A 26,870-nucleotide genomic window follows, 5' to 3' on the forward strand; every position below is an offset into this window, starting at 1 on the left:
TTCTGAATCAAGAATATTGGGGGACAAGAGCCAGGAACCTGTATTTAAATACACTTGCCAGGTGACTCCGCACAGAATTTGGGGATTCACTGCTCATAGGGCCTCTCTCACAGGAGGTGTCAGGGCCTTTCATCCTCCCTGCTGCGTACCTCTCTCCCTCCCCCCAAACTTTCAGAGGGTGCCCTGGTTCTGCTGTCTGGAGAGGGTCTTGCCACCATTCTCTTTCCAATGCCCAGATGCCCGTCTGGGCCCAGTGATACTCCTGGCACAGCTGTGGGTCCCCTCCCCACCAGGACTGCTCTCTTGGCTCCGGTTCTGAGCCCCCATCCAACGGAGAAGCCTGGTGAAGCAGCCATTGCCCCAGGCTCCTCATGGTCAGCATTCGGCTCAGGCCTCTGCCAAACTCCAGAGGCCAGAGGGGAATGACGCGACACGTTTTCCCAAGTCAGCAAATGGAGCCGGGACCAATGGCTGGATGGCCACTGCTTCAGTCTCAGATTTGCTGCCTTCAGCAATGTAGCAGGCCCAAGGTCGGAAGGACTCGGGGCAGCCTGGCTCACTGCCTCAAGAGCCAGTCACGTGATGCTCTTTCCAGAGTGGAATGCGAGGATCTGGGGAGCCCTGGGAGACCCTGGAAGGAGCCGGAGGAGCAGGGTGGGGAGAAGGGGTGCACATTCTAGGCTGAGCCATTGCTTTGCTCACAAGGGGGTGAAAGGCTCAGCTGTTCTGGCTCCCTCTGGCGGCTGGCCAAGCCCCTGGGTCCCTGTCCGTGACTAACAAGGAAGAAGGCCAGGGCGGGCTTCAGGGAATATGGGAATTGATTCCAGGTTAAAATTTTGTATTTTTATTTGTTTGGTTGGTTATACTGGTATAAAAACGCAAAAGCTTTCCAAAGTTTGGGACCGGGTTTCTCTGCTGGAGGAAATCCTGAAGTGGCCACTAGGTGGCGCCAAAGGCACATGGAACTCGGAGAAGGCTTTAGCAACTTAATTGGGGGAGAGGCAGAGGCAGACCCTAGAGTTTTTGCTTGTTCTGCACCTTCTCTGCAAGGCCTGGTTTTCACTTTGGGTCTAGGTGTTTGGGCATGGTGGTGAACACCGAATGCTAGCAGGGCTGAGGGCTCTCTTTCATCCACCTGGCCTCGCTGCGACGTGGCTGGCACTGAGGGTGCTGACTGCTGCCTTTCTGCTAGTTCTCCCCAGCTCGAATCTGGGCTACGCCCACCCCAGCCCCCTTCCGCCCCGCAGTTCGGGAATGAGTGACCTGGCCTGGCTCACCCTGACCAAGGGAGGCTGAAGGCCTGCCACCGGGACACAGGGGACCTGGAGGCCTGTGCAGAGTGCTGTGTGCTTTGGGCTGGAAGAGGGCGGTGTTGCCTCTGGAGACCTGGGGATCAGGACGGCTGGTGCAACTAGGAGAAAAAAAAAACAAAACAAGAAGTTGGAAATGGAACCGGGCATCTCCTCCCTGTCTCCCAGGACCTGCCCTGGTAGCCCTGGGGATCCCGGATGAGGGACCCCACCTTGCAGGGCTTCTGCTGTCTCAGGAAATGCAGCCCTGGCGCCTTTAAGAGCCCAGGGCAGGCAGGAAAAGAATTTCAGTTTCAATCTGGCTTCTAAATTTGGAGTTTTGGGAAGGGAGGGATCAGATTTCAGCTGGAAGGGAAGGAGCTGACAGGAAGGCGCTGTGCAGAGCCTCCCCCCATCCCCCCTCAGTTACTGACAGAGGAACCATTTACAAAAGGCCGATTCTCTTGGGAGTGGAGAGGCAGGAACGCAGCGTCTGTGAGTAATTTCCTGCTCAATATGGCTGCTCTGACTCACACGATTCCCCTGGGGTCACTGCGGGACTGCAGCTTGCTTGCTCGTTCTCGCTCTTTCTCTTCTCCCTTTGTGGCTAGAATGAGCTAATTTTTTTTTGTCTTCTCGCTCCCGATTCCTTTTTCCCCCCTCGTCTGTTTTCCTTCCCCAGAGTTGTAAAGTCTCCTTCTGAAGGACTTAGGGAGGCCTGGGGACACAAGGCCTGGGGTGTTGGGGTGGGGGGTGGGGCAGCCCCTCTAGAGAAATAGCATCTCCGGCCTTTCTGCAGGGCCACTGGGGCTCTGCCAGCAGGCCAGAGAGGCCTTTTGGGGTCCCCTCCCATGCCCCTAGCGGGTGAGGCTGGCCCACGAGGCAGAGCCTCTGGTTTCCCAGAGTCATCTGCTGGCCCTGGCCTCGGGGCCCTTGCTGAGCAGGCTTCTGGAGCTGTGCTGTGGGATGAGGCCAGCAGGGCTCCTCCGGGGTGGTTTGTTCACAGGGCCTTATGCAGAGTGAAACTGATTACACATCTCCAGTGATCCCTGAACCTCTCTGGGCCTGGAAGTGTGCAGGAGAGGACTGGAGCCCGGCGCTGGTCCCCAAAGGGCAGAGAGCTTTGGGGGAAGGGGTGGGGCGAGAGGGAGGGCCGGTAGTTGGGGGTGGAGCCTGCTTGAGTGGGATGGTTGGAACAAAGCTTCTTGAAGGCTAGGCCGCATAGGTTTTGGGTACCAGCAGCCATCCTGGAGGAAGGAGCCTTAGAAAGAGAGAGGTGGGGAAAGATAGTGGGTGTAGGCACTGACCCAGGAAAAGCCCTGTGGCCACCAGGGTGGGTCTTGTCTCTGTCTACCCCCTTAGGCTGTGGCCTCACTGCTGGAGGAAGGTTTTGTCCTTGCTACTGAACCTGGGGGTTGAGACAGGCTTTTGGGGAACTTTAGCCAGGGGAGGGAGGTGACAGCAGTAAATGGCAGCTTTTTGGACTTAAATCTTGCAGTTTGGTACAAGGCCCTTATTGGAGAAGTGAGAGGCGTGTGGGAGTGGGTCACCTGGAGAGTCCACAGCCAAACGGTGGGGGTGTTATGAGTTCCTGGGCCCTTATTCTTATGCCCAATATGGAGAGAGAGCTTTGAGCCCATTCTTTCTCCCTGGAACAGCTCTCCCCCAGCCCCGCCTCCACTCACAGCCTCTTCTGGAACCTTCCACCTACTCAGGGTCCAAGTCTCTGCTTCCTTGCCAGCTCAGCCTCTTTGCTTTTCAGACTCTTTCTTCTGAAGCCTGGGGCTCAGGGTGCTGAACCCCATTCCCCCAGCCAGCATCAGTGCTGTTTATAAGCTGGGGGGGGGCAGTGTTGAGGGGGATTGAAGTGCCTGCTAGCTGCAGATGTGCGGGCCTTGTGTGGAGGGGTGCACGCAGGCGCACAAGGCTCCTTGTCTCAGTGCTGTGGTTTCTCTTGTCATGGGAACTTCACTGGGCTTGCTGCAGAGTCTCTCTCCCTCCTGGAGGGTCAGACTCTCGGCAAGAGGAGGGACAGGAGTGGAGCTGTCCCTGCTCCTGCCTGTCCCTTGCTGCTGTGGATGCCATCCTTTCCTTCCCTCCCAGCCGGGTCGGGCTGGCTTTCTAAACAGACCTTCCTGCCGAATCTGCTGCAGGCCCCCCCGGCTCACGTCTGCCTCTCTTTTCCTCCCTCCCTTTTGCCTGCCATGCAGAGGGCAGTTGGATGCCTGGTTTGGTCTTCCCCACCCTGCGCTTCCCCCAAACCCACCCCTCCCCTGGCTCTTGCAGCTCTGCCTGTGGCAGGTGCAGCCTGAGTACCTGGTGGTAGAGCCCACCCCGTGTGTGGGGCTGGGGAGGGCCGGGGAGGCTGCTGCCACTGTTTGTCTGAATGGGAGTGGGTCCCTGGCCTGGTGGGGTGCTCTGTGGCTGGGGGGCAATTGCTCGGAGTCCCAGCCGGGGCTTGGGTTGAGATTTAATTTTTCTGAGGCTGCTGAATATGGTGGGTGGTGGGAATCGGGCCCTCTTTTTTTGGTTGTGGAAGAAAGAGGATGACTCTGGGGGTTATATTTTCCCAGTGGGTCTTGTAGACCAAGAGAGACCGTCTCTGGTACTTATGTGTGCCTGTGTGTGTGTGTGTGTGTGTGTGTGTGTACCCCCCCGATGATGCAGTCAAGTCCTCAAGCACACATGTGCACGTGTGCGTGTGTATATGTGTATACATATGCACGCACATCTGTGCTTTAGTGTGCGCGCATGTTTGTACGTGCTTGTGTGTGCGTGCACACGTGTGCACATGGATGTGTGCGACCTTGCTGTGGGGATCCGGGGGATGAGCTCCCAGGCGCCCTGCTTCTCCAGCTGTGGATTCTCTTTTCCAGATGAAGACAGGCCCCTTCGCAGAGCACTCCAACCAGCTGTGGAACATCAGTGCCGTGCCCTCCTGGTCCAAAGTGAACCAGGGCCTGATCCGCATGTACAAGGCCGAGGTGAGAAGGGCTGGCCGGTGCTCCTGGTCCTGGGGCTGCCGCCCCCCCATCTGCTGCTTTGCTCTGAGCTTGGTCCAGCCCGTCTGATGCGGCAGGCCTCAGAGTCTCTATCTGTGGGATGGGCAGTCAGAGAATCACTAGGCTGAGGCCCGGCTCTGGCCTGTGACTGAGTCGAGGCCGTGCTGCTCAGGGCTCCGTCAGATGGCCAGAGGCCCTTCACAGCTCGCTCTCCCATGGGGGCACGAAAGTGGACAGGCTTTGCAGGCACCATCAAAATTGGTGTTTCTCAGACTTTGGTGGGTCTGATCCCTGGGCAGGTGGGAGGTCTCTGGGAAGGCCCAGAGCTGACATTTCTAGCAATCACTTCAGGTGGTCTTCCTGCTCTCTGATGGGAGAGGCGGGGCGAGGAGGTGGTTTCCCTGAGCTCCCCCTGCTGGGAGTTAGCTGCCCAGCTCTTGAGGGTGTCCTCTGCCCTCTTTCCTCTTTGGCACCTTTTCCCCACCAAGGAGGTGGCTTTTTTTTCCCTTGCAAGTAGGGAGGAGACATTTTCTTTCCATTCTGTCCCTTCCGCTAGCTCCTTTCACATCTGTGCACACCAATGCCAGAGCTGCGTGACCTTGGCCAGGGACGGGCCTGGATGTGAAGTCCCTCACCTAGAGTAACGAGTCTCCAAAGTCCCCTCTTTTTGCCCTCAGGCTGGTGGTCTTCGACGTTGTCCTGTGGGTGCCCATCTCTTGACCCTTGGCCATCCCTCTCCCACGGAGGGAGGGAGGTTGGTTCTCTGGGTCTACTTCGTTACACTCAAAGCTTATTCAGAGCCCGATAGCGGGGGCAGGGGTGCAGGGGTGCAGGGAGGAGAGGGTATTAGAGGCTTGGATGTGGTTGGGTAGTACAGATGCTTTCAGTTGGCCCTGTTCCCTCTGCATGGCCCTGAAGGGGTTAATGGCGCTGGAACTGACCGGGCCTGGCCCTCTCTCTCCCTTCCGCCCCCTCCCCCTCTGGTCCCCTTCCTCTGGACTTCACATCCTGTGTTTAGGTTCCAACCCACATACCTCTCTAATCTGAGAGGCGCATTTGCTGGGGCTGCGCAGGCGCCTTCCGGGCTAGCCCACTGGGCCCTCCAGTCCCGCTGTCCCCTGTCTGGAGCGCACCGGGGTCACCGCCCTCTGGGTGTCCTGTTGTTCCTGACACCCGGCCCCCTGCCCCGCCAGACTCACAGTGGGTGCCAATGGGGAACTCATCCCCCCTGCTGAGCCCTCCGCACTGCAGGGGGCTGTGTGCAGCATGGGAGGAGTGCACGGCCCCTCCGGCCTCCCACCCCCGCTCCCACCCCCGCTCCCGGACGCCACAGGCAGGACGCACAGGCAGGACTCCCGTGCCTTTCCTGCTTGGGGTCTGAAGTGCTGTCCTTCCTGCATGGCTCTTACTTGAGTGACTCTAAACTTACCTTGGGGTTGGGGTGGAGGGTGGGGGGCATGGCCCTCAGGGCAGAGCAGGAGCCCCTGCCCCCTTCCCCCACCTGCCCCTTCCAGAGGAGGAGCTCCAGGCTGCCGGGGATGAGGGAGGAGCGAGCTAAGATTCCAAATGGTGGTGCAACCGCAGGAACAAAACAGAACAGGGGTAACAGCTGTGGGATTTCTGCGGGTGCGGGAGGACGGCCCGTGCAGCTCAGGCCCAGACCGAGGGAACGCCAGTGGATCACAGAGCACCCTTCCCGAACACAGGGGAAACGCCAGCTCTGGATGTGCGCAGGCGCGGTGTGAGCTGACAGCCTTGCGGGGGGCTGTGTGGTGGCCAGACTTCCCTGTAGGACAGCGCTGGAGCCCACTGACTGGGGGCTTCGGGGCACCGCCTCTCTGTGATGTTTGGCGCTCGTTTATAAGTTGCTAGCAGGTAGCCCTTGGTCTTCTGGTCTCCGAGAGCCTGTGGGATCGCCTGCTCCCTTCCCAGAGGTCCAAGGAAAGGGACTTGGGTTTTCAGGTCAGTTCTCAGTCCGTGGGGAGGACCCGCGAGGCCCACCAGTCTTGAAGTGCGGAACAGGGTTAGCAAGGCCATGGTCAACAGTCAGAGTTGGCTCTTGGAGGGGAGTTGGTCCCCTGAGCTGCCACGGACGCCTGGCCAGGCCTGGCATTAGGTGGCCTCAGGATTTGGGACCCACTGTGTGCATCCATGCTCTGCCCCTAACCCCTCTGAAGTGGGGAACCAAATGTGTTCAGCGCCCTTGTGGGTGGCAGGGCCTGTCTTTCCCGAGGGCTGTCACTTGTCAGGGCCTGGAGAACCCCTTCTCCCCCTTGAAACACCGGGACCCGGAAGGGCTTCCAGCTCTGGGCCTCCAGCCGAAAGGTCTGTGCGGGTTGGGCTGAGCTGCTCTTCCAGTCCACGGTGGGGGGCCCCGGGCACCGCTAGCTGGGAGAGGCCTGACCGGAGGCTCCCTTCTGCTGTGGTCCTAAAGCCTTAGCCTTCCTTTGCCCCTAGTAGCCCCTTGCCTTTTAGCCCAGCCCCTATCCTGTCCCGGGGCCCTGGGGAAGCTTGTTCTGGGTCCCTGAAGGCAGAGTGCAGAGAATTGCCCCCGCCCCCTCCTGCTAAGCCTCTGGCCTTTGCAGCTCCTCTTGAATGAGAGCTAGAAGCTGGTTGACCTTTGACCCTTTCTGGAATTCCAGGGCCCTGGGGGCCCCCTTTTACAAACTCCCACCACTTCCTTGATGACATAAGCACAATGGCAGCTGCCTGTGCCTCTGGCCTGGAGCTGCTGCTGTGTCCCCCCCCCCCCCCCCGCCTGCTCCCCACTTTCTCTTCTTTAGGCCCAGCAGCCTGGCTGTGGCCTGGAGCTCTGCTCCCACACTGAGCTTAGCTCCCAGCTGAGCTTAGTTCTCCATCCTTCTTCCACGACACAGAAAGATTTTCCTTCTCCTGCTCACCTCCTGGGCCCCCTTTAGGCCTTGACCGTCCCCCACCTGACATACACAAAGCTGGTCCAGACCTCATTTCACGTCTGGTTGTTGAGGTGAGGGGACCTGGGCCGGTCGTGGCTCACCTTTGTCCCCCTAAGTTAGGAGGAGATTAAGACCAGTCACAGAGCAGGACTTGCCCTATCTGGAGCTGTAAGTCATGTTCCAACCCAGCCATCCTGGTGGTTTTCTGTGGTCAAAGGTATGAGAGAAGGTGGATCCTCACTTGCCCGGAGCTGAGCTAGCCAGTGACCAGGGCCTGTGTTAGGCACAGCAGAACTGGTGTGGGGAGGCTGGGAGCTGGGGCCCCCTTGCCTTTTCTGGTCCCGTGTAGTGCTAAGCAGTGCCTGGGTCAGAGGGCAGAGGTGTGTGGGCTGGGGCCTGGCTGCCTGTGGGCCAGGCCAGCTTCTGTGGTAGGCCTTGCCAATCTCCCCATCTCTACCAGAGCCCTGGGCTGAGGCCCTGGCTGGGCTGGGTTCAAGGAGTAGGGCCATACCCCTGTTCAGTGTTCGTGTCTGCCTCACGCACAAGGCTGCTGGGAATTGCCCTGGGAGTCGGGGGACGTTAACTGTCTCTTACTGTCTCACTATGAAGGGCCAGAGTGCCTTTCTCAGTCCAGAGAACTGAAGATTGCAGAAAAATGCGTCTTGGACCCTTCTTAAGCTTGTGTCCAAATGTCCCCACCCTCTTCTCCAGGACCAGGGCCTGGGCTAGGGGCTCCCCTGTGGTCTGGAGGGTTCTTTTCATGTCTGGTCCCCAGCTCCCTGCCCTCCCCCAATGTCCCCGCCCCGTGATGTTGGGCTGCCTTCCCTTTCCCTTCCTCTCTCCCTCTCCCTCACTTATTATTTGGTGGGTCTGACTGTCGTGGAGTCGGGGTCTTTGGATGGGAGCGGGTGGTCAGAAACAGGTAGGAAGCCTTGCCTTTCCCTGAAGGCCTGGGAGCTCCCCCATGATGGCCCCCTTCCTGGGCCCTGGCTGGACGCTGTCTGGGAACCATGCTGGTCTGAAGCTCCAGAGTTGTCCAGGGGTCCCTTGGAGGCCCGAGAGGCCGAGTGCGTCTTGACGGGGGCGCAGTGCCGTCCTCACCTCTGTTCTTCCCCCTCCCCTTCGCAGTGCCTGGAGAAGTTTCCTGTGATCCAGCACTTCAAGTTCGGGAGCTTGCTGCCCATCCATCCGGTCACCTCATGCTAGGGGCTGAGCCGCCAGAGCTCCTGTGCCTGCCCTCCCCTGCCCCAGCTCCGGTCACTCCCTGACCCCTCCCTCTGTTCTTTCTGTTTGCTGAGAGGCTGTCTGCTGCGGTGGGTGGTGAGCGTGGGGTTGAGGGAGGCTCAGGGCATAAGGCTGAGGGACCCAAAGTGAAGGGAGAAGTGACCAAAGTGGGGCCCATTTCCCCATGGCGGGAGGCTGTGCTTGGGCCCCAGTCCCGCGCTTGGCCTTCCTCTCCTCCTTTCCCTCCTGTCCAGTCCCGGTCGAGACCTGGGCTGGTCTGCACCACTGGGAGGGGGAGGGGTTTGCGGTTTCCATTGCTTTCCTTTCCTAGGTCCTGTTGCCTTTTTAGGGCTTGGAGCAGTTGCTCCCCATGGGGTGGGTCGGTTTCCTAAGCCATGTTTGGGTGGGAGTTGGGGGGTTCTGAAGGCTGGAGGCTGAGGCTGACGGCCAGCCTGGGGTGAGGTTGGGGACCGAGAAGCATTGGCTGTTCTGGCCCACGACCCTCCCAGCTTCTTTTCGTGGCTACCCCCTGGGTCTGTTGGCGCCTGTGTCCAGTGCCTCATCCTGGCTTCTCTGTTCTTTGGCCTTTGGCTCTGTTGGGTTTCCTGGCCATTGCCACTCCCATTGCTCTCTACAAGGGTGGCCTCTGGAAGCTGCTCTTTGAGTAGGCCCTGGGTGCAGGGCTTGCTCACTGGCTGATTGGGTGAGGCCTGCCCTTCCAAAGTTTCTCAGGCTGGGAGGGGGTGGCAGAGACACAGGGAGGGGCTGGAGCCCACTGTGGTTGTGGGGAACCTGGATTCCTCCTGAATCTTAGGTTCTGCTCCCTCCTCCCTGCTGCTTGCTTTTCCAGGGCCCTTTGGCCCTGTTTCCCTGCCCTTCAGGGCAGTGGGTCAGGGGCCACTGGAGCACTAAGCAGCCCCCTTGTCCTCCCCTCTCTCTGAACTCACCCACTGGCTCTCCAGGATGAGGCAGCCATGGCCCCTCCAAGCCTAGGCTTTGGCCCTGAGGGATGGCAGGGGCTGGGCTGGATGAGGGGTTGCTGGCATGCCAGGTCCTGAGTTTTCTTCTAGGACTGCTCTTGGGCCAGCCTCTTGCGGGCTCTCCCTGGCCCAAGCCCAGGCCTGTCCTTCTCCATTACCCCTGCCCTCTATCTGGGTCCACATCCCCTTTGGGAAGGGGGAGCTCCCAAGAAGCACAATTCAGGGGCTTGACCCTCACATCTGGCCCGATGGCCTGGGCAGAGGCCAGGACAGGAACCACTAGAGTCACAGAAATCATTTTCCTAGGAGAGGCCCCGTGCTGGCCTCCCTCCCAGGGTCCAGACCACCGCCTTCCTGACTCCTCTTGCCCTGCCCCCTTTGTGCCCCCCTAGCCCCATGCGCTTTCATTGCTGTTTGGATTAAAGCCTCTGTTTTGCACCTGTCACCTGTGTGAGGTGTGTCTTTTCATGCCACGTGTTTATTCCTTCTCCACGTGCCTCTTTGTCTCCCCATCAGGTCCCCTTCCCTGGGGCCATCATCTCCCCATCAGGTCCCCTTCATCTGGGGCTGGGGCCGGCTCAGTGGGCGTCTGGGCTGAGCCTTCCCCGGGAAGCCAGTGAACGTGCGGCGGTTGCCCAAGCACGCTCTGGCGGGTCGTGGCTGTCCCCACCCCCAGCGGGAAGGTCTTGGGTAAGTTACCGAATCTCTCTGAGTCTCGGCTTCCTCATCTGCAAAATGGGGACCATCACAGGGTGACGGCCAGGAGTGAGTGGAAGATGTGAGGACCTCAGCCCAGGGCCTGGCACAGAGCAAATGCCTATGGTCACCACAGCTTTCCTAGGTGAAGGCAGCCTGTCTGGACTCCAGGCTTGACGGGGGAGCCTTTGGACTGGACTTTGCTGCAAGCCATGTACCTGTGGCTTTTAGGGGTGCACCTTCTATATCGTCCTCCCCCCACCCCTTCTCTTCCTGTTGTGCTGGAGTTGGGGAGTCGGGGGGCCGCCGTACCTGAGGCTTCTTGGACACACCTGTTCGTGGGCTTGTGTCTGCAGATCAGTCTCAGAGGATGAGCCCTCGGCCCTTCTGCCAGCCTCGGAGGCCTTGCCCAGGACAGCCTGGGGGCCAGGAGCCCTGCCTCAAGTCAGGCCCACCCGAGCCAACCTAAGGCCCGCGGCGCTGCTTACCAGCTGGGGGACCCTCAGGGTTGATGTCATCACTGAGCCTGGCTTCCTCATCTGGAAAGCAGGCATAAAGCTACTTCGGCCATGGATTGTGAGGACTCAGTCATTTCACAGGTGGTTAGTAGGCTGCGTATTCCCTATTCTCTTGGGGATGACAGTGGTCAGCCCCCCAAATACCAGGATGTTAGGTGGTGGTGGGTATTATGAAGGAAATACCAGCAATTCGTTGAGAGCGCGGCGGGCGGGGTTGGCTTGAACGACACGGTTGGGAAAGACCCCTCGGAGGACCGTGAGTCGTGGAGAGAGCCGCAGGCTGGGGGCAGGGGGAGCAGCTGGGAGCCCAGCACCGCAGGGGGGTCGGGTGGGCAGGGTCCTCACAGGCCCTTACTGACAGGTGGGCGATTTAGTCTCCGAGGGTCATCTGGGAGCTGCTGGAGGGTCTGGCTCGTGAGAAGGGCCTGGAGTATGTGGGTCAAGAGGAGAAGTGGACGCTGGGGGGCACGAGGATGGTGGCCTGGGTCAGGGGCCAGTGTGGAAGTGGCGAGAGGTGGTCTCTTTTCGGCTGTGTTTAGAGCTACCGCCAACAGGAAGAGGGAAGCTCAGGGCAGCCCCGATTCTTGGCTTGTGCGGCTCAAGTGAAGCCCTTTACTGAGGTGGGGCAGTCGTGCAGAGAGGGATTTGCTGTTGGGGGCCCCGGGGGGTGCCTGTTAGCTTGTAAGAGGAGGCGTGGAGTAGGCATCCGGGTCTGCCGATCTCGAGCCAGGAGTGGGGCTGGGCTGCTAGACTAGGGAGTGGTCAGCAAGTGACAGGTCCCCGGGGTCACCAAGGCAGGAGTGGGGATGAAGGCAAGAAGAGGGCTGCCCGGTTCTGGGCAGACCAGCAGGGGAGGGGGGCTGGAACACCCTGAGGTCAGAGCCCTGGGCCTGTGGCTACGAGGACGGAATGGGTCCTGGGTGTTTGTGCCTTGCTCAGGGCTGCTTCAGTGGGATGGGTGGCAGGGTGGCAGAGGGCTGGGGAGGGGATGGGAATCGACGTGGAGGTGCACATGCTTCCTGCGTCCTCATGAGGCCCCACGAGGGGCTCACAGAAGCGCAGAGGTGAGGTCCCTGGCCACAACCGCTCACTTCCCTCTTACAGAGCTCTGCTATAAAGGTAGCAGAGGTGGGCGGAGTGGGTGGGGGGCTCGAGGTCCAGGAAGGCTCAAAGGGGCTGCTGATCAGGCCGGTTTGCAGGCTCTGTCCATTGTGTGCTGAGGAGGGGAGGCTGACGGCAGCGAGGCCTTGAAAGGGTGCCAGGCTGCTTGTCCCTTCTTAGCGGAGGGAAGGCGGACCCTCGCACCGACTTGTGCCTCCTGCCTAGTTCTGGATTGCCTTCTGCCACCAACTGCCTGTGGGGTGGGGTGGGCAGGAGATGGGGGTGTGCAGGGGACAGTTGGACGCTGAGCCCACGAGTAAAGGCTTCAGTGCAGGCTGGCAAGCTGGCTCAGGACCCGGCTGATGGGACGGGCGGGCACTCGCACCTCGGGCCCCGCCGCTCTCGGTGGAGGGTGGCTGAGTTGCTGTCACTCCCTGGGGGTCCCTGGGCTCTAAGGCAAGCTGAGTGTGGGGCTGGTTCCCAGCACTGGAGGGGGGAGCGTCGGGCCAGAGAGGCCCCAGAGAACAAGTGGAGCTCTGCACCTGTGCTCCTGGCTCATGGGGCCCGAGGCTGTGTTCACAGGGGTGCGTGGGGGTGGGTGCCAGAGGCCCCTTCCTAGCAGAACTCTTGGCAGGACTGGGGTTGCAAGGCCAACAAAGGGGAGGGCTGGGCGCGCCTGAGACCTGCCCCCAAGTTGGGCGACATGTTCTTGAGTCTAACAAGCAGTAAGCACAGGCTATGTACACGGCATTTGCAGGTATGTGGCGATGAAAACGGTGAGAATCCTGCGTTTGAGAGACTTCTAACGTGAGGCGCCCGGCTGGCTCAGGCTGTGGAGCACGTGACTCTTGATCTCTGGATTGTGAGTTCGAGCCCCACGTTGTGTGTAGAGATGACTTTAAAAAATCCAAAAAAAAGAAAAGAAATTTCCAACCTAGTGGGGGAAACAGAGGGATCTTGGACCAGCTGTGGGGGAAGTGGGTTGATCGACGCCGGGGGGAGCTCGGGGAAGGCTCTGGGGAGGAGGTGGCATTTGAGTGGGGCCTGGAATGATGGGCAGAGACAGAGGGCATTCTGGTGGGGGCCTGTTGTGAGCAGAGGTGTGGGGGTGTGGGTCACGGGAGGCAGAGCTGGGAAAGCAGATGGGGGCTCGTCTGCAGAGGGCTCTGAGCCCCCTCTGTAAGAGGCTCCCATGACACTACACATCCCCTTGACACGACACACGGCGCCGAGTTATCCGCAAAATGCACGTGCTTCGTGTCTGTCTTGTCCGCCAGTAGATGGGCCACAGGAAGACAGGGACCTGCTTGGTGCTGCATCCCAGTGCCGCTCAGACTGGCACACGGTAGGCACCAGGAGACGTCATATTAGTGAGCAGCAAAGATGTTTAATGGGTGCTCTGTGTGTGTGTGTACGCGCGCGCGTGAGAAAGAGAGCAAGCGACTCCCAGACTGGGTTTTAGGACACTCTGACAGCTGTCTGGGTCAGAAGCTGGGTGCCAGCGATGGGGCTGGGACTTGGCCCAGGAAAGACATGTTGAAGGCTCTGTGCAGGGCGGAGACAGAGCCGTGGGCTGGGCAGGGGGAGGTTCAGGTAGGATTTGGTGCCGAGGGAAGGGGTGAGTTGTCAGCGACCCTGGGGACTGCCCCTCTGTGCCTGGGGTAGGGGTGGCTGTGCTCAGCAGTGGCTGCTCCGTTTGGGGAGCTCTGTGGGGTGGACGTTTGGGCCTGGCTGATGGTGAGGCGGGCAGGGCTGCTGGGACCCAAGTCCCGGGGGAGCGGGGGAACCTGGGCTGCAGGGACCGCCAGGCATCCTTGTTGCCGGGCTCTGCCTGTGCTCCAGCTCCCCTCCTTCCCTGCGCTCTGGGTCCCAGCTGCACTGGCCTCCATTCCATTCCTCAGATTCCCTGGGCCACCCAATCGTAGCGTCTGGCCCCCTGCCCACTGGGAACCCCTGGTCATCCTTCAGAGCTCAGCTGAGGCCTCGCTTCCTCTGAGAGTCCTCCCCTGGCCCCCAGACCTCCCGTGGCCACCCGCCTGTCCCAGCACTCAGCACACCCTGGCTATGGGGGCGACATGTATGGCAGCAGCACCCCAGGACATTTAGTGGGGGGACGTTGGAGGCACGGCCACTGAACTGGAAGACGGGGCGCGGTGAGGGACTGTTCGCAGACACAGCTTCTCTTTACTTGGGGTTCCTTGGTTGGGGTGAGGCCCTCCGCCTACACTCAGCACCCACCATTGCTGCTCCTTGCGTGTGTCCGTCCTGTCTCCAGCCACCCTAGGAGGGGGCCGCACGCTGCAGGACTCGGGGCAGCTCTGAATGGTGTGATGAGTCAGGGCCTTCCTGTGGAGGTGCGGTGGGGGTGCAGAAGTGGGCCACGTCCCCCGGAAGAGCCCAGCAGGGAGGCCGCACAGCCAGCACTGAGGCTGGGGTGTGTGGGGACCTCGGAGCTGTGTGGAGGGCACGGGGGCCGAGACGGGAGTGTGGTGGGCTGGGGAGAAGTGAGGGGGTGGCTCGAGTGGCCGAGAAAAATGGGAGAGAGGAGAGCCCTGGGGAACCTGAAGGCCTCCGCAGCTGAGGCCCCGGAGTCCTCGTGGGGCTGGGGAGGCCCCGGTCCAGGCTGAGCTGCCAGGCTGCTCCCTGCGGCCGGCGTTGCCTCGCTCACTCGGCCAACATCGCCGGAGCCTTTCCTGCTCCCAGCCCTGCGCCGGGTGCCAGGGGGCTACGGTGACGGGACAGACGGGCCCTGCCTCCCGGAGCACATTTTAGCGCGACTTACCCTAATGAAGCGTTCCCAGTGCCCCGTGTGTCCAACAGTTGGGGAGTATTAGAAGCAGGACGGAACAGTTGCACAATGAGCCGTCAGAGGATGCGCTCACCCATTTATTCTTCTGGAAAGACGCTTAGGACTCGCTTGTTACTGAGCAGGTAAAACCGCTCCGAGGACTGTGGGGAAAGTAGATCTCCTTTTCGTAAAACAGCAAAAACCTACGTATTTGATCCATCTGTCTCTCTGTCCGTCTACATGGAGAAAGGGCCGGGAGGCTGTTTCTCAGGTTGTAATGGGCTTATCTCCGGGTGGTGGGTATGGGAGGGTTTTTGGGAAATCCTTGTTGCTTGTCCTGCTTCCTCCCCAAAACAGTTATGAAAATGTTAAACGATAGTGAACTACAAAAGAAAGTAATTGTGGGTAAGCTTTAACTTTGCCTGTTGGTTTTCGTAGTTGATTTTTAAATCTTTCTACAATGTCCACATGTTATTTTGTAATAAGAAAAAAAAAACTGATAAAAAAGGTTTTCCCCTAAAGAGCGCCGAGTCTGGTGTACCTTGGGCGGGGAGGCAGGAGGGAGAGAAGGGAGGAGAAGCCCTACTCGGATATGTGGGCAGGCTTCCTGGAGGAGGAGAGCTACTGGAGGACTGAGGACCGACGATGAGGACTCCAGCAGGCTGGACTCAGCAAGGGAAGGCTGCCATGTTCCCTGGTGGGCGTCTGGGCATCTGCATCCTGCCCGGGCTGGTGGTGACCCCTGGGAGCCAGCCCCCGCTCTCAGGACCCCAGCGCACGTGGATTGGGTCCAGAATTCAACCCCAGAGTTGCGGTGCACTTTCTCCTGCCCACGGCCTGGAACAGGGGTGGCCGTGGTGATAAACCAAGGGAAGGGTGGTTCCATTTTCCTCATGCTTGCGATACCGCGGCAGGTGGTTTCCCTTCTCAGCCAAGGGGCACAGCCTGGAGCCCCAGCTTCATCTGCCACCCCCCTCTGAGCAGGGGGTACCGAGGGCGCTGCGCCCAGCACCCCAGACGTACGGGACAGGACGAGCTCTTTAGGGAACACAGTGGTAGATAGGCCTCAGGACTCGGGCAAATCTGCGTGACCTGGGACCAGGGTCTTCACCTCTCCAAGTCTCTCATTTCTGTCGTGTGCGCGTGTGGATGGCAGCCCAGAACCGTGGCACTGAGATCGTGTCCACAGTGCGTGGCATGAAGTCGGCGTTCCACGAGCAGAGAGAAGCGGGCGGGCCATCCCTCTCACCCGGCAGCCAGCCGGGCCCCGGGTTTGGGTCCCAGGGCTCTCCCCTCTGGCCACCACCACCACTCCGGGACACTCAGCACCCTCTCCAGCTGGACCTTTGCTGAGCTCTAGATACGGGCGTGGACAAACCCCTTTTCCCTCCTGATTTGCTTGGGACTAGGGGGAGGCTGTTCCAAAGGGACACGGAAAAGGCAGGCAGCGTGCCGCTGCCCCAGCCCCAGATAACCGGAGTCCAGCCTCAGTGGGACCAGACAGCTCAGACCTCCACATGGGGACTTTGGGGTTGGTCTGCTCTCTGGGCAGACCCTTCTAGAGTCTGCCCCCTCACCTCAGCAAGGGGTGGGGTTGAAGTGTGTGTGGGCTCTACTTCCCGCTGTGTGACCTTGAGCCAGTTGCTTAGCCTGTCTGAGCCTCAGTTTCCTTAGGTGTTAATGGGGGACAAATAAACATGGTCTTACGGGGGTGACTGCATGATGCTTTGAAGGGGAAACACTCATGCAAGGCTTTGCCTGCATTCTCTCTCTCTCTCTCTCTCTCTCTTTGCATTATCTCATGTAATCTTCCCCAGCCACCACGGGTGGGTGTGGATGGAGACACAGAGGGGTAAGGACAGCCTTGGTAAGAAGGATGCCCACCGAGGCTGTTGGGCCCCAACACAGACATCCTCACTGCTGAGCTCAGTGATGGCCTTCTGTCCTTCATGGAGGTTTTAGGACGACACATGAGAGCCTTTAGGGAACAATGGGCCTGAAGAGGACAGGGTAGGGGAGGCTTCCTTGTGGGTGGGACGAGGACCCCAAGCCGCGAGAACCCCTGGGAAGGCTGTGAGCTGTAGCCGGAGGGCTCATCCCCGTGCTGCCTGCTGACCCCGGGCCCAAGCTCCAGCCTGGACCACACCGGCCTGGTGAGTCCTCCATGCACGTTCCTGGCCCCCCGTCCTCATCTGCCACTGCTGTCCTCGGCCCCAGAAGCTGCCTGTAGCCTGACCTGGGGGGTGTCCCCAGGAGGCCTTAGAGCTGGTGGTTCCTAAGCCCAGCCTGTGTGTCTGGCCCCGGGTGAAGTGCTTAAAAGCATGTCTCCCTTCATCCTCACTATGGGCCAACTCTGTCCCCATTTCACAGAGGCGGACACTGAGGCCCTGGTGGGTGAAGTCACTGGCTGGATGGGGAGGTGCTGGTCTCTGTCCTGTTGTAGCACACACTCCGGGGCCTTACCTGAAACCTCAGGGTGGCCCTGGCTGCCTCGCGCCATCTCCACTCGGGTGGCCCGAGAGCCCTCCCTCTCCGCCTGCGGCAGAGCCAGTCTCTCCAGGACGGGCCCTGGACCCTGGCCGTGTCTGAGAGGCACCTACTTCCAGAGCCGCACGTCTCTCTGGGAGGCAGGGCCAGTCACACAAACACAAGGAAGAGGCAGGGTCGCAAGGACCATTGCGACAGTTCTGGCTGGAAGCCACGTGTCAGCCTGCCAGACGTGCTGCCCCTGTGCCCTCGTGGGGTCCCCGTGGTGAGCGGAGAAGGTGGCATCACTTTCCCGTTGTAGGAAGAGGAAACGGGGAGGGGGGCGGGGAGGGGAGATGGCGCAAGGTCTCCGGCTCACCCCGTGAGTCAGGATGGAAACGGTTTGTCTGCCGTGGCTCCTCCGTCATCAGCACGACGAGGCACTTCCAGCTGGGCAAGAGGAAGACTTCTCTGCCTTAGTGGGAATTGCTTATTGGCCAGTGGGCTCCTGGTGGTCCTCCAAGTCCGGGCAGCCCATCTCAGTGGACAGCCTTCATCAGGCCCCAAATCTACACCTGAGCCTCTCCTCCTTCCCCCAAATTCAACCCGCACACAGGTCCTACCAGGTCCCTCTCCGAAGTGTCACCCTAATCTGTCCACTTCTCCCTTACCTGCACTGTGGCTGCCTCGATCTCAGCCACCGTCAGGTCTTACTGGACCAGTGTGGCAGCCTCCTCTCTGGTCTCCTGACTCCACTCGGCCCTCCAAACCCCGGTTCCCCCTGAGCTGCTAGAAGGTAAGTCCCACCGTAGTCCTCAGGTGGCTTCTCACTGCTGGCGTGCAACCGTCCACCACGTGATCTGACTCCTCCGCTCCCTCGTACTCTCCCCCGCTTCCTGCCCTCCAGTCACACTGTTCTCTCCCCTGCCCTCTCAGATACCAAGCTCATTCCTGCCTCAGGACCTTTGTACCTGCTGTTCCTCTGCTTAGGACGCTTAGGTCTCGTGGTGAGCAGTGGCTCTGTCTGGTTGTTCAGGGCTCAGCTCAGATGCCGCCACCTCCAAGGGGCCCCCCCTGCTTTCTCTGAGTTGCTGCTGAGCGAGCCTCCCCCCAGGCCAGCTGTTCTCCATCCTGCCCTCTGTTCTAGTTGCCTGTATGACACTTATCATGATCTGAACTTATTATCTATTGATTTGCTTACTTGGTTACCATCCCTTCTCTCAGTAGAATGTATGCTCGGTTGGAGGGCAGGAAGCAGGTTTACTGTGGTCCCCACTGAAATCTCCAGGGTCTGGAACAGTGGCTGCCCCACAGTGGGCAGGTACCTAATACCTGGGTGAATAAATGGGTAAGACTCCCCGTCTCTGGAGCTATCCTAGAAGAAGCTGGACACCAGGTGCTGGATGGAGCCCCGTGTACCAGGTCGTCCCTCCCCCAACTCCAGTGCAGGAGCTCTGGGACCCCATGGAGATACCCCTTCTGCCAGGGTTGCTAAGCTGGGACAGTGTTGTCCTGGGGATGCTAGTGGCCGGGCCAGCTTGCGTCATTGTGGGGCCCGGTGCCAAAAGAAAATGCAGGGCCCCTTGCTCAAAAAGCAGGGAGAAGTACCGTTAAGAGTACATAGAATGCTGTTACTTCCTTCTACCGGCTCGCACTCCACTTGTCATGGTGTTTTTTATTTGCTGTTTAATGTCATTCTAAGGAAAGAAAAATAAAAATTTTTAAATGATTAGCATGAATTTTACCCTTCCTCTATATTGTGCAATGCCAGTTCTACAATGCAAATGTCAGAGCCTTTAATTCCTGTGCAGAATCCCCCGAATTATACAATTTTTATTTTGTGGCTTGTCCGGGAGGGTGCCTCGCGGGGGGCCAGAAAAGAGAAACACAAAGCACTCAGAAGCTTAGAGGAGGAGGAGGGGGTCCTCAGCTCTCCAGAGCTGGCTGAGGGAGTGCCTTTGGCCTTGGGGCTACTGCAGACCTTCCCAGGCTCCACCCCTGCCGTGGGTGCCCCAAGTGCCTGCTCCCTTGTTCCCTCAGGCCTGACAGTTGCTGAAATACCCCTCCCACCAACGCCAGACTGTCTCTAGCGCTGGTCTAGGGATGGGGCTTGGAGAAGTTGACCGGGCACCTTCCCTTCCCCCAGCCCCCCCCCCCCCCCAACCTACAGCGGAGGCGATCCGGGGATCTCAGGCCCTGGATGAGGGTAGGTGACAGGCTCGCCCCTGCCTAGACAGGGTCTCTGGCTGCCTGCCAGACCCGCTGTGGTGCTGTCAATCCAGGGCCATGATGGCTGCTGGCATGCCCGTGATACCCTTCCCCCAACCCTCCCTGTTCCTGGGCCCAGGGTGGAAGGTGGCAGTGGTCACAAGGAGGGGGAGGCCAGGCAGGGCCGGGGTGCCAGGGCGAAGGGCTGGGGAGCTGAGAACCCGTCCCAGGGAGGCAGGAGGCAGGCGAGTCCATGGCTGGAAGCTCCTAGTCCTTGGCTCCATTGTCCCATCAGACTTCACTTACCAAACCCAGATTCAAAGATAAGTGGTTATGGATTTCAAGACAGCAGCTGCAGAGCGTTCAACCCCAAGCACGGGGTCCTTTGAATGTGAGGCCCCGGATGACTGTACTTGGTCCCAGGCCTGTGAAGCTGGCCCTGGCCGGTGGCCATCTTGCTCGCGCCTCAGAGCAAACCTCAGGAGAGGCCGAGGAGAGACAGGAAGCACCAAGAGGCAGCGAGCAAGCCCTGGTGACATCACGTGAGCCTCTGGGTCCAGCTGTGCCCACAGCTAAACACCCATGGACTTCCCAGTTCCCGAGCCGGTTAGTCCCTTCTCGGCTCAAGCCCGCCATAGTTGAGTTTCGGAGGCCTGAAGGCTGCACGACCCCCAGAGGGGAGGATCCCGGCCCGGCTATCCGGATACCTGGATTCCTTTCTTGACTTAAAGGAGTTTTATGACTGTCCATCCAGTTGGCATGTCTGCGGGTCAGAGATCGAACTGGCCTCCCCACGTGGACCTGTTCTGTTCTCAGCCAGGTCATTTATCTGTCTCAGACCTCCAGTTCTTTCCCGGGGGGAAAGAAGAGCTTTATTTCTCGGCCTTCCCAGCGTTCCCCAGGCTGGGTGAAGTGAGCATTGAAGGAAAACCTCAAGTTTCACCCTGGGGTGGGTGTGTGTGTGTGTATGTGTGTGTGTGTGTGTGTGTGTGTGCGCGCAGTGCCCTGGATGGCAACTGGGGGTGGGGGGAATAAATGTGGGAAGGGTGCATGGGAATGTTCAAGAAACTTCAGGAAAGAAGGGGGAGGAGTTAGAGACCGAGAAGGAAGGGGGTGAGAAGGGCCTGACTAGGGGAAGGCAGGCAAGCAATCTCTCACCAACTGTTTGGCCTTTTTTTTTTTTTTTTTAAGATTTTTTAAATTTATTTGACAGAGAGAGAGAGAGCAAGCAGGAGGGAGGAGGGAGGAGGCAGAGGGAGAGGGAGAAGCAGGCTGAGCAAGGAGCCTGACTGTGGGACTCAATCCCAGGACCCTGGGATCATGACCTGAGCTCCGTTGTGTTAACTTAACCAACTGAGCCACCCAGGCGCCCCACCGTTTCGCCTTTAAACCACTCCTTGGAATGGACAAACAGCCCATTCCCTCAGCCATCCGTCCGTCCATCCCTTCATTCAATCTCCAAGCCTATGTCCTGAATGAAATCGTTAAACACACACTGAGTAAATGTTCACTGTCAGGCATAGCCAGGCCCTAAAGACACCCAGACACCTTCCTGGAGATTAACCTTTTTGAAAACACGAGTGCCAGTTATGGAAAGACCCCCAAAAAAACAATTCAACAAAGTTCATAGGGCACTTGCTCTGGCCTCCTTCCCCAGCCCCAGAGTAAAAAGAGCTTGATTGGATCTCTCTGGAAGAAGGGGCATCTTCTCACCTTTTTGGTCATCGGTTTGTTCAACAGGAGAGAGTCAGTAGAAAAATGGTCCTGTATTTTGCAGCGAAGATTTATTTTCTAGGCAGAGCGGACTGGTGACGATATCAGAACTCTCATTTATTGGGCACCTGCTGTATGCCAGGTGTGGTGCCGTGGAAGGCTCCGCGCTCAGGTGAGCACTCACTCGTGCACGTCCTCATTTTGTAGACAAGGGACTGGAGGGCTGCAGAGGGAAGCGAAGAGCCTGTTGTTCCCTAGAAAGCGGTGGAGCCCCCTTCGCATTCAGGTCTGTGTGGCACTGGAGGCTGGGCTTGGAACCACAAGGCTGGGCTTTGGGCAGGCACCCCTGGGGGGCGGTGGTCCCGGGGGGGCCCCGTGTTGCTTGGCCTTACCAGCGCTGGGCCGCCTTTGCTCGTCTGATATTACAACTTCCGGGGAGAGGATGCCACACATCGCCTTGTGCAGCTCTGGGACGACCCTCCCACCCCCCCTCTTGGCTGTAAGGGTCCCTTGGATGGGTGTGTCTATGGGGCTCAATCCATCAGGCAGGGGGACAGAGCTCCAGTTGGCCTGGAGACCCAGCCTGCCCAGCATGACCAGGGAAACTGGTTGGGGCAGCTGACCCAGACTGTGGTTGTACTGGCTTATCTCCTCCCCCCGCCCCCCACCACGACACCCTCCCCTCACTGACCTAGGGAAAGGAAAGAAGTTTCTAGAACACCAGGAATCGCTACCTTTTCTTGAGTGCTTGCTGTGTGCCAGACCCAGCTTGAGGTTCCTCCGTGGGTCATAAGTGCATCCTCCTGTCCCTGCCTTCCCTTCCAGTCCCGTCTCTCGCCACTCTCCCCCTTGCCCTCTGCCTCAGGTACTCCAGCCATCTTCCCGGTCCTCGGACACGCCCAAGTAGTCCCTGTGTTTGGTCTTTGCCCTTGCTGCTGCTTCTGTCTGGAGCTCTCCTCCACTGTTGTTTGTCTAGCCGGCGGTGGTAGAGATTTCTAGCACCCTGCCACCCACGCTTTTCCTCTCCTTCCCAGGCCCCCTGAAAGCACCGCCCCCGCTAGGCCCCTTGCAGGTAGGCAAGGCCCCGGGACTAATTGGGGCCAACGGGCTGTGAGTAGAGGTGAGAGGAGTCCCTTCCTGACCGCGGGACCCTACTTCCGAATCACCGAATCACCTCACGGAGGACGGTAGCTGCGGAGGGTTGTCAGTTCAGCTGGGTGTTGCGTGGTCAAGAACTCCATCTCCGTTGTGTTACATCTCTGAGATTTGCGGATTAATTTGTTATGACAGCAGAGCCTGTCCTATCCTGACGAATAGAGCTGAGCCATCCAGGTCTCAGCTGAGCCGTCGTCGCCTGGTGTGACCACCAGATCCGAAGTAGCCCCACCCCCTTCTCCCCAATCCTGTTTTTATGTTCCTGTAGCACATAACTTAGTGTTTATTTGTTCCTTTGCTCCTTGTCGGTCTCCCTGCTAGAATGTAAGCTCCCTGAGGGCAGGGCCCTTGTCTGTCTCGTTCACGGCAGCATCCTTCGTGCCAAGCACGGTGCCTGGCACCTAGAGGTGCTTGGTAAATATTTGAATGATTGGAATGCATGGATTTCTTTTCTTTTCTTTCATTTTTTTTTTTTTAAGATTTACTTATCTATTTGAGAGAGAGAGAGAGAGAGAACGAGCAGGAGGGGCAGAGGGAGAGGGAGAGGGAGAGAGAATTTTAAGCAGACTCCACGCCTCGCCCAGAGCCCAACGTGGGGCTGGGTCTCACCACCCGCAGATCAGGACCTGAGCTGAAACCAAGAGTTGGACGCTTAACCGACAATGCCACCCAGGTGCCCTGAGTGCACAGATTTCTTGAATGAGTGAGTGAGGCAGATGACCAGGCTCACAGGTAGATGTGGCATCTGTTAACTGCTGCCTGCATTTTTCTTACTGTGATTAGACATAAAGCCTCAGCTCATCGGAAGGCTGGAAGCAATGGCAGCTTTTTCCACTTTGGGGACTTCTCTCCTCTTGCTCTGTCTCAACAGGTGAGGGAATGTGGGCCTGCTAGGAGCGTGACTCAGCCCAGGTGTCAAGGCAGGCCTGTGGCTGAGCCGGAACCTGCCCCTCTGCCTCCAGACTCCTGATCCAGTGCTCTTTGGGCCGAGTTTTGCCACTCGCTCTTTGGTTTCAGCCTAAGTTGCTGAAAACATCTCCCAAGCGCATTTGCCTCTTACTTCCCTACCCTGCCAGGTAATCTAGAAACTCGGAGCAAATCATTCGGTGATGATGGATGGGTAGGACTGGGCGGAGCTGGGCCAGGGGTCAGAGGTGAGAACGAACAAGGCTCCCTCTAGAACGCCTCCTCAACAACGTTCTCGAGCTGTCGTTTTGTCTCACGCTTCTTTTAACAAAGACAGAGCGCAGGAGGCTGAATTCTGGTGAATCAAGGGTTTTTGGTGTGTATTCTGTTTCTCAGGGGGTAGGCCTGCCCCAGACAGGTTGAATAGAGCGGCTCCCCCTCTCTGCTCGGTAGCAGGCTGTACATCGATTACAGCACCTGTCACGTCACGTTTTTTCTCTGAAAAATGTGGTGTGTGTTTTTTCCTTCTAAATAGAAAAGTGATACATGCTCATTGCAGAAAATTTGGAAAATATGGAAATGTATGAATGATCAAGCAAAGGTCTTCTGGAAAGTCCCCGCCTAGTAATAGTTGTTAGTATTTTAGAGCTCCTCGTCAGCCTTTCTGACCTGCACATGAGAAGAGATAATGTTACCCATAACCCAGATGTCCCCAGACTGCACAAGCAGGGTGTACAAAGGTGGGCACGATAACCTGAGCACGGCCCCTCCCTCTCCATCCCGCTGGCCAGCACCCCTTCAACACCCTGGCTTCCCCCACAAAGCCTCTGCTGTTGTATCTGGGAGCACCAGCAGGGGCCACATATGAGCTCCAGCCCAGTGGCCCTTGTCACTGCCCCTGCCGTGGAGCTTGCTGGGAGAACCCCGCCCCCTGTCCTGGGGGCCTGCAGCCTCCCCTCTCCTTTCCTGAGTGGCAAACCTGGGAGGTACCAGATGGCCCTGGAGCCTCGTTATCCTGGCTAGGAGCAAGGAGAACGTTCCTTGTTGGCTGTGTTGGCTGCACACGCCCCGAAGCCTCTGTGCCTGTGCCCTGGGTCTCCAACCACCCTCCAACCCTAGCCACAGGTTTGGCACAGGACACAGGCTTGGGACGTGACAGGGTCCCTCCTTGAGATTTTCTGACTTAAAAATAAGAGAAGAGGACAGTCCCTGTTGGGTGGCAAAGCTACGAGATGGGAAGCCAGGAGCTGCCATCTACCGCTGTGTTGAGAAGCGGGTCTGCCCTAGGGGAGTGGTTATCTCTAACCACCTCTAGCTTGAGCTGGTTCCAGTAAGGTTGCTGTCCCCTACCATAAGGGTCCTGAAAAATCCAAGGACTATGTCAGTCCCTGCCCTGGGCGGGGTGGGACACAGACACCACAGTCCTGTGTGTCCGTCGATGCATTGCCCAGGGTCCCAGAGCATGAAGCAATGAAGTGGTGGGAGGGGGGTGCTCCCAACCTGATAGTTGAGGTTCAGCTGAAACTAATCAATATTACTGGCTCACAGTGTAATATGTTATAAATTCCTCCCCACTAGACGCTGCACTTCAATGGGAAGACTGGCCACTTCTTAATTCTGTGACTTTGGGCAAGTTTTCTCATTCCTAAAACAAGGATGCTAATAGTATCTATCTCAGAGAAAATCAAACGAGTGAATCCATAGACAGGGATTTGCTGTTCTTTTATTTGCTGTATCTTTTGAGGCGGTCAGCTTAGGGCTCTGCACAGGCTAGGCACCGCGTGGGGGCTCTGTAAATATATGTGGCCAGTGAGTGGTGATGCTGAAAGACACAGCTCCTGGTGTGCTTGCCTCGCACCGGATCATGGACACACACACACATGCACACACACGGTCACTCGATAAAAGCATTCAGATCTCAGCGCCCTGCACAGTGGCTCTCGTGGGAACCCAGGGCATCCCAGCCCCTGGCTTCTTTGGAGGGCAGCCTGTAGCTCCCTGAGGATCCGGGCTGTCATCTCATAGCCCCACAGTGCTGGGAGCACAGCTTGGAGCCTGGCTCAACCCTACACCACGTATCAAGGGCAGAGGACCTGTGGTGTTCTAGGAGCTGGGGTGTGTGTGTGTGTGTGTGTGTGTGTGTGAGAGAGAGAGAGAGAGAGAGAGAGAGAGAGGTGATAGTAGTGGTGATGGTGTTGGTTAACCTGGGGGGATGGGATGAGTGGCTTGCTGGAGTTCTGGCTTCCAGAGCTGCTGTCCTCTGGAAGCTCCCCCTTATCACTCCCTGGGCCCCCCAATCTCTTCTATTCTCCCTGTCTCCAGCACCCCAGCTCCTGCCTGGGGGGCTCTTGTGGGGTCTGGCTTGGTCTTTTTACTGGAGAAAGAGGGGCTTGTCTGCGGATCTGGGTCTATGGATTCCTGGATGGACTGAGTGCCTGCCCCTTCCCTCTTTCCAAGGACTGTCATGGCCAGGTATTCTCCACCCACACCCCCCAGCCTTTCCGTTGTGCTATGCACAGGAATATTAGTCTCTCGGGGTGCTCTGGGCAGGCATGCTGCGTGCTGTGCGATACCCTGGGGGTTTGAGTGGAATGAAAATGCTGCTTAGCATGTCTTGTGTTGGGGGACCGTGTGGCCAGGTGTGGCCCCCGGTGTGGTATGCAGCATAGTAGCAAGTGCCTGTGTTACTGTTTTGTACGGAATGTCCTAGTGTGAGATGTCGATGGCCAGTGGGTTGTGTTTTGGGTCACTGCGTATTATTATGGTCAGGGCATTAACCCTTTGCGTGGACGTCTGGGCCCTAAAAAGATAACGGGGGAAGGGTACCTCCCTTCTGGGTGCTCTCAGAGCCCTCCGTTCCCATCCCTCCGCCGGTTAGATCCCAATGTGCCTGAGTCTCCTGGCATTGCCGAAGCTCATAAAACCTGGCAAAAGGGAGGGGAACGCAGGTCCCGGGGTCCTGCTGGGTTCAGAGCTCTTATTTAGCAGCTTACCACCCACACTCCTCTGCCGTAGGCATCCAGGCGACGTATGGGGGATCCCAAGCCCCTTGGCCGGTCCCTTCCCGTGCCCAGGTCGGCGCTCCCAACAAAGGCGACAGACCACGTGCCCCTCCTCGACGCAGGCCTGGAATGGGGACGCACGTGGCCCCGGGCTCCCGCTCCAGCCAGGGCTGGATCCCGACGCGACGCTGCGCCCCAGGTGGGCGCGGAGCGGCCCCCCCGCAGCCCCGCCGTCCGGGGCTGTGCCTCGCCCACTCCCAGTCGCGGCCGCTGCAGCGCCCGGGAAGTGGCGCTAGGGGGAGCTCTGGCAACTGGCTTGGTGGATTGAAGCAAAACCGTGCATCAAACAGCTATTCCTCGTACTTGCAGGGAAAAAATGGGGAGCGGGGAGACACACTGTTCCCCCTCCCCAGCAGCTCCAGACTCTTCCCGTGGGAGGCCGAGAAAACAGCCCTTGGCGGGGGGCGGGTGAAGGTGCCGTTCCTCCCCGTAACTCACGCCTCCGTAGTCTCTCTCTTCCCCACCCCCATCGCGGACCTTCGCGGCCCCCGCGCTCTGGAGTGTCCCCGAGTATTAAGCCTTGCGCGACACGGGGACCCGGAGCCGAGCGGGCCCCTGGGACTGGCATGCGTCCTCCTCTCAGAGTCTGGGGTGGGGCCTCTCGGCGGCGGCCCCTCCTGTCGCTGCTGGAGGCGTGAAGGCTGAGCGGGGGGCGCGAGTCGTCCTGCGGGGTGGCTCGCGCCGGAAAGGGGAGCGCAGGGGTGAGAAAGCGAGCGCGAGAACACTGGGGAGACGGCCAGAGACAGAGGGATACCGAGAGACACTGTCAAACAAACAGAGAGCAAGCTGCCACTTCGCTTTTTTTTTTTCCTTCTCCCTTTTCTTTCTTTCTTTCTTTCTTTTTTTT

The 26,870-nt window shown here is 58.7% G+C and overlaps 1 protein-coding gene across 4 annotated transcripts in view; it reads left to right on the forward strand.

Annotated features, from left to right (window-relative positions):
- The window catches only part of PTPA (protein phosphatase 2 phosphatase activator), a 29,117-nt gene extending 19,264 nt beyond the window's left edge, over nucleotides 1-9,853 (forward strand). For all 4 annotated transcript variants that reach the window (XM_048223394.2, XM_026514160.4, XM_044389667.3 and 1 more), the window contains exons 9-10: nucleotides 4,166-4,273; nucleotides 8,335-9,853. In XM_048223394.2, coding sequence (XP_048079351.1) covers nucleotides 4,166-4,273; nucleotides 8,335-8,412 — 186 coding nt within the window. In that variant the 3' untranslated portion in view covers nucleotides 8,413-9,853. The remainder of the gene's footprint in view (nucleotides 1-4,165; nucleotides 4,274-8,334) is intronic.
- The last annotated feature ends 17,017 nt before the right edge of the window (nucleotides 9,854-26,870 follow it).

The sequence above is a fragment of the Ursus arctos genome, unplaced genomic scaffold (genome assembly GCF_023065955.2).
Source record: "Ursus arctos isolate Adak ecotype North America unplaced genomic scaffold, UrsArc2.0 scaffold_18, whole genome shotgun sequence".
Classification (NCBI taxonomy): domain Eukaryota; kingdom Metazoa; phylum Chordata; class Mammalia; order Carnivora; family Ursidae; genus Ursus; species Ursus arctos.